The 6,247-nt window shown below is 51.2% G+C and overlaps 1 protein-coding gene across 4 annotated transcripts in view; it reads left to right on the top strand.

Annotated features, from left to right (window-relative positions):
• The first annotated feature begins 1,594 nt into the window (after positions 1-1,594).
• The window catches only part of LMO4 (LIM domain only 4), a 16,983-nt gene continuing 12,330 nt past the window's right edge, over positions 1,595-6,247 (top strand). The window contains exons 1-2 of one of the 4 annotated variants that reach the window (XM_044238635.1): positions 1,595-2,034; positions 4,778-5,019. In XM_044238635.1, coding sequence (XP_044094570.1) covers positions 4,784-5,019 — 236 coding nt within the window. In that variant the 5' untranslated portion in view covers positions 1,595-2,034; positions 4,778-4,783. Of the gene's footprint in view, positions 2,035-4,462; positions 4,573-4,777; positions 5,020-6,247 lie in introns of those variants that run through there. The other 3 variants (XM_044238638.1, XM_044238637.1, XM_044238634.1) reach the window with 3 other exon arrangements.

Here is a 6,247-nt window from a genome sequence, read left to right on the forward strand (position 1 = left end):
TGTAGATGTTTAACAACTGCGTTGTCTAGCCGGATTCTTCTGCAGGTCCCTTTCCTCAATCCAGCAGTACTGTATGTAATACAATATGAAAACTTGTCCCACAAGGCTGGTTTTACTTAATGATACTTAGCAGAAGGGCTTTGCACTTTCATGATAATTTCCACCAGAAAAATCTCTCTGGAACTTACTAATAATAATCAGACCTAATATTAGCCTCAGATCAGAGATTTATTAAACCTATTTGGCAGAGTAGATAAAGTTGAATGACGAGGTAGTCAAGCATCTAGGCTGAGCTTGGGCCCTGGAAAGAGACTCAGGCTAGCACCCTAAAAGCATTCCTCAACAGTTAAATTTATACTAGACGTGACCTTTCTTACTCCCCAGAGGCTGTGAGATTGAGAACATTGCAATTACTTCTCTTGCTTTCCGGGCTATGGGAAATCAGGCCTCATCTTCCACAGTGGGGTGGATAGAGAGAGGGCAACACTTCCTCCCTGAAGTTTCCCTTAACTTCCAAAGTAAAGGCTGTGATCCTTCTATCACCAACAGTTGACAAATATCCACGAAATGCCTACGAGGCTCTTGGTTTGTACTCGGGCTCATGGGGAGAGGAGGGCTCAGTGGACAGTATTTAAGAACTACTGTTCTGTCTTTCCCTTGTTAACTGAACTTCCACTAAGGCTCATTAATCTCGAACACCGTGCATTAAAAAACAAAACCAGAAGCTCTTCTGCGTGCGTGTGAAATCCACCCTAAGATTTCGGGAAGACTTTTCTTCCCAAACAGGAAGAGACCCATTTCTGAGAAAGACGCGAAGTTAAGTTTCCTCGGGGGCTCGCATCGGCTCTAGGGGAGGGCAAGCCCCTAGGGGTGGGCGGGGGCGGGTCCCCAGGGTCTCCTGCGAGCTGGGTGGGGGGCAGCGGCGGCACCCCGCGCCTCGGCTAGCGCGCCCGGGCCGCGCCGGGGTCCCCGACGCCCAGGTTCCTGCCCCCCACCTGATTCCGGCCCTTCCCTTCCCCTTCCCCGGCCCGCTCCGCCGCCTCCCTGTCTCCCCCGCCCCCAGAGTCTCGTTTCAGTCATCCCTTTGTCCTTCCCCGGATTGGCAGGTTTTATTATTCCGCCTGAACAATCCGGCCGCCCAGTGGCTGAGGGTCGCTGACGTCGGCGGCAGAGCCGGGGAGTAGTTGGGATTTTGCTCTGTCAGTAACACATGTGTAAGCGCCGCGGAGGGAGCGAGCGAGCCGGCTAGAGGCCAGCGCCGCCGCCGCCGCCTCCTCCTCCGAGCCGGGCAGCGGCAGCCGCAGCAGCAGCCCCGGCGGCAGCTCCGGGCAGCGGCGCAGGCTCCAGCGCGCCGGGCCCCGGCCGGCCGCAGCTCCCCGGCTCCCGGCTGCTCCCGCCTCCCGGCCTCCGCACCGGCCGCCGCCGCTCCGGGGCTGTTGTTTCTGCGGCTGCTCCCCGGACGGAGGGGCAGGAAGCTCGGCCGAGCGACCGCCGCCGCCAGCCCCGAGCGAGCGGGCGGGCGAGCGCGCGGGTGGGAGGAAGGCGGTGGAGGAGGAGGAGCGGGAGGCGCGCGGGCGGGGGCGGGGGCCGCCGGGCGGGGGAATATACAAAGTGAAGCCACATTGCCAAACTTGCAGCAGCGATTGCAGCAGTTGCTGCCGCTGCGCCGCGCTTCAAGCCGCGCCGCGCGGGCCGAGGGCTCCTGCAGCTGCTCGCGCGGAGCCGGAGGCGGAGGAGAACGCCGAGGACTGAGACTGACACTCCGGCTCTCGGCCGCCTGCCACTTACGCGGGGCCCCCCAACCCAGCCTCAGAGCAACGCGTTAAAAAAAAAAAAAAAAAAAAAAAAAAAAAAGAAAAGAAAGAAAAAAAAAGCAGCCCTTAGCCCCCTCCTCCCCTTTCCTGCTTCTGCGAGAACATCCCCCTCTCCCTCCAGCTCCGCCAGCCAAGGCGCCCCTTCCTTGGAAGCCGAGCGGCTTCGCTCGCTTTTCGCCGTCGCCGCCTCTCGCAATATTGCAATATAGGGGAAAAGCAGGTAAGGGGACGGCCGGGGAGCCGCGGGCAAGGAGGGGGGAGAGGGAGGAGGGGGCCGATTTGGGCCAGGGCTGTTTTCTTTGGCTTCCTTCCCTTGACCGTCCCAAATTGCAAGTAAACAATACGTCGGCTTAGATAATGTGCGAGTCTGAAACTACCGAGGCCGGCCTGCGAGCCTGCACGGAGGGCAGCCAGCCCCGGGCAGCCAGCTTTGTAGCGGTTCCTGCTTACAAAAGGGTTCTGCTTGGAGACGGGGCTGGTGGGGGCCTTGGCTGGGGGTGGGGATATTTTCAGTTCCTAAGGGAGAGGCAGGAGGTGCTTAAATGAGGGTTAAAGTATGAGAAGTAGTGTGGGGGAAATAGTCACGACCCCCCCCACCCCCCAGTAAACACTATTTTTGAAACAGTGGCAGAAAGGATCTAAGTGAGCAGGATTCAGTATTGCTGGTTCTTTTCAAAAATTCCTCTTGGCTTATAAGTCTTTTGTTCCAATCCAGGAGAAATCCGGTGAATCACCTAATTAAAATCAAGACATGAATTAAGCATCCATTTTTGTACTACAAATTGCCAGCGCTACGTTTGTCCCTCCCCTGGTCTCCATTAAAAAACACCAGAGACGTTGTTAAAGAGGGGCAGATTTTGCCTCTAGCTGCCAGTTCTGCTTTCTATTTCACTGACTATCCCAGGACCTAAATTGCTTGGCTATGTAATTACTAGAGTATAAGCCTATTTAACTTAAAAGCTTTCTTTTTTTTCCAACTCTAAATGAAACTTGATGAGGGCCCGTCCTTAGTTATCAGGGGAGTCAGTTTCTGGTCAGTCCTCTTGATTCATCTCTTTTAGATTTAATCAGCATTAAGGTATTGCTTGTCCTTAAGAGCTTTAGCTAATGGGGTTACTGGATGCTTTTCTCAGTGTAATGTTTCCTTTTCAAAAAAATATACATATATATTTACCTCTCCCCAAAGATGGGGGCGGGGAAGAGCTTGGAATCTCCTCCCTCCCTCTCCCCTTTTAAAAAGGAATTCGGAGCGATTAAAACGTTGGGGGAAACAGTTTAAAGACCTCGGGCAGGAAATGCAGATTCATTTGGGTTAGGGCTGAAATTGTAACAAAAAGCAATTCCTCGAGTAAATGCATCAGATAAATCAATTTACATAAAGGTATGATGCATTCGGATAAATGCAATGCTAATGGGTTTTAGAGTGGTCCTGTTTCCAAAGTCTCAGGGTTTTGTTACAGCTTAATTGGTGCAGTTCTTATTCTGGTTTATTGTGCGGTCACTGGACACACGTTCCGGGACTCTTTCGGAGGAAATGTGTTTAAAACCGGCCTATTTAAGGAACCCGAGTCCTTGTTTCGTTCCCTTCCCCTGGTTTTTTTTTTTTGCTGCAGCCAAGTTGGGCCGGGGACAGGCAAAGTTCGCCCTCTCCCTTCTGAGGTATCAGCTGAATGTCTTGAGCAGATAGCCGGGAGCCTCGGGGGGAGCCTACACTCTCGGCTTACAGAGGACAAAGACAAAACAGGCTGCTTAATTGGCAGTAAATAACTTGATCTTTTTATAGAATAAGTGACTGGAGGAACACTAGGACTTTATTGGACTCAGGATTGGAGGCAACAAATTAATCGGTTTAGGCTAAGCTTTATAAATTGATTACTATATTATACCCCAGTTGCTTCTTGTGACATTCATTAGAAAGAGTGGGGAATTCTTAAAAGCAGTTTTTGGTGACAGCAGGACTGGTTCGAATATAACTTGTGCATCCTTTAATAGTGCCTTCTCGCATATTATCTGTAACCCCCCTCCCCCTTCGGAGGAACAAAGCTTTAGCATTTAAATTGCTGATCAAGGGCAGATTAGTGAGACCAAAGTGGAGAGTGTTTGTATAGGAAGTTAACAGGCATCCTAAAGTTCAATGATCTATTATTCTTGCCTGTGTCCTGAAAACCCAGAGAAAACACTCATTGATCTTCAAAATGAAATGAGATTTAGAACAATAATGGGAGATGGCGGTCACCACAATGGCATGTGAAAGGTGCTGTTTAAAATACGAAAAACCAGTTTCGCAACTTTACACACCGCACCCCCTCCCTCGCGTCCCCTCGCCTCCCCTCCCACCACCACGCTCTCCCTCGCCCCTCCGCCGGTTCCTCCCTCCCTCCCTTTCAGAAAACCGAACTATTTCCAACTTGTGAACTGCAGCTGCACTTCCCAGGGCAGAGCTCGGGAGGGAACGTGGCTCCGGCGGGGGCCGCTTCCCCGCTCCCCTCGGCTAGCTCTCGGGGCTCGGCGGGGGCCGGGGAGGGGCCGGGCGCGGCGGTGGGTGGGTTTGACCCTCATTTGCTGGAGGCGGGCGGCGAAGGAGGGAGGAGGGGGCAGTGGGCGGAGGCGGGGGCTGGGAGGAGGCGCCGCGAGGGGTGGAGCGCGCCGCCGAGCCTCGCTCTCGGAGTTTTGACAGTACCCAAGCTGAAATTGTCAGCGGCGGCGAGCGCTGGAAAGTTGAGAGGAGCTCGTGGCCCCAGAACAAAGCTTGAGAAAAGTAAACAGGCGGCTGCTGCCGGCTCTCCTCCCTCCTTCCCTCTCCCCCTCACGCTCCTGCGCGCCGTTGCCCTGCTGCTTCCTTCCAGCAGCTCTGGGGGGTAGGGTGGGGGGAGCAAGGCTTCGCTCTCGCGCGCGGCGATTGCTACTAACTTTTGCATCGCCCCTGTTTTGTCTTTCTCTCCCTGTCCCCTTCCCGCCCTCAGCAGACCATGGTGAATCCGGGCAGCAGCTCACAGCCGCCCCCTGTGACGGCCGGCTCCCTCTCCTGGAAGCGGTGCGCAGGCTGCGGGGGCAAGATTGCGGACCGCTTTCTGCTCTATGCCATGGACAGCTACTGGCACAGCCGGTGCCTCAAGTGCTCCTGCTGCCAGGCGCAGCTGGGCGACATCGGCACGTCCTGTTACACCAAGAGCGGCATGATCCTTTGCAGAAATGACTACATTAGGTAAGACTTGGCTGCTTTCCTTGAGATGGGTGAGCGGAGCAATGGCAAGGCCAAAGGTTACCAAAGATTTTAAGGAAAGGAACAGGGAACCTCTGAGGATACGTTGTAACCTTCCCCTCGAAAACCTGGCTGGTCCGATTTAAGGGGTTCGAGAAACATGTGTTGATCTCTCAATTTTTAATAGTAAATTCACCGCAGAAGCCATGCTGAGTAAAAACTCTATCCATCTGATGAGACTGGGCCGTTAGGTGTGCCAATGTTGGGCGCTCTACTGACCAAAATTTTAAGGGGTCTTCCCCAACTGGACCCTCAGCTAAAAAGTGGGAATTAGGCTGCTACCTTAAAGAAGGGTAGGGACCTACATAGAAACTCAAGAGACAAAAGATGGCCTTACAAATGAAGTGTAGTTAGTGAGAAATGATTTGCCTTTGGTGATGGCTAATTATATTTACATAAGCACTTTTAAAGTTTTTTGAGTGGAAAACTGTGACTCATTCTTCGTGCTCCTTGTGAAAAATGCTGATTACCCATCAGTTTAAAAACTTGTAATTCTTCTCATAGTAAATTCCCTCTTTCTCTCTCCACCCCGCAACAGAACAAAAAACCCTTAGTGGTAGTGTTTTTCTTTGTATACTGTTACTTGGAGGCTTGTAATGCTCAATGTTAGTGTGTGGTTTGTGATGTAGAATTTGCAGGTTTTTCAATGGAGGAGAGTTCAGATTTGGGGGTTTTGTTGTTGTTTGTGTCCCTACCTGGGATCCCCAAAAAAGATTTAGGAAAAGAGGCTATAGAATTATACTAATCATGCATTTTAAAGCAATGTATAGGAACATTCATATGCCCCTGTAAGCAGTCTTTTCCAACAAGTTTCAGTGCAATTAATGGAAAGAATTCAGGAGGTCAGGTGCCTATAGGATCTTTTCAGGTGAACTCAAGCTACTTAAACTCATTAATTTGAAAGGAGGCATTTGAAGGATTACACATTTAATTTGAGTAAATGGTTTGATAGACTGATGCACATGAATGCTTTTAGGAGGTGTTCTGTTTCAACATCCAGTAATTAAAAAAAAAAAAAAAAAAAACAAAAAAAAAACCCCACACGCACACCGTTGATACCAGAGAACCGCTGATACTAGAGAACCGCTCACTTTTACGAAGAATTGCATTCTAGTTAAATTTCTGTCCTAAACCATTTTCTTTATAGAATATTAGTAGAAAATGTTGCTCT

Source organism: Neovison vison, chromosome 2 (assembly GCF_020171115.1).
Source record: "Neovison vison isolate M4711 chromosome 2, ASM_NN_V1, whole genome shotgun sequence".
In the NCBI taxonomy this organism is placed as follows: Eukaryota; Metazoa; Chordata; class Mammalia; order Carnivora; family Mustelidae; genus Neogale; species Neogale vison.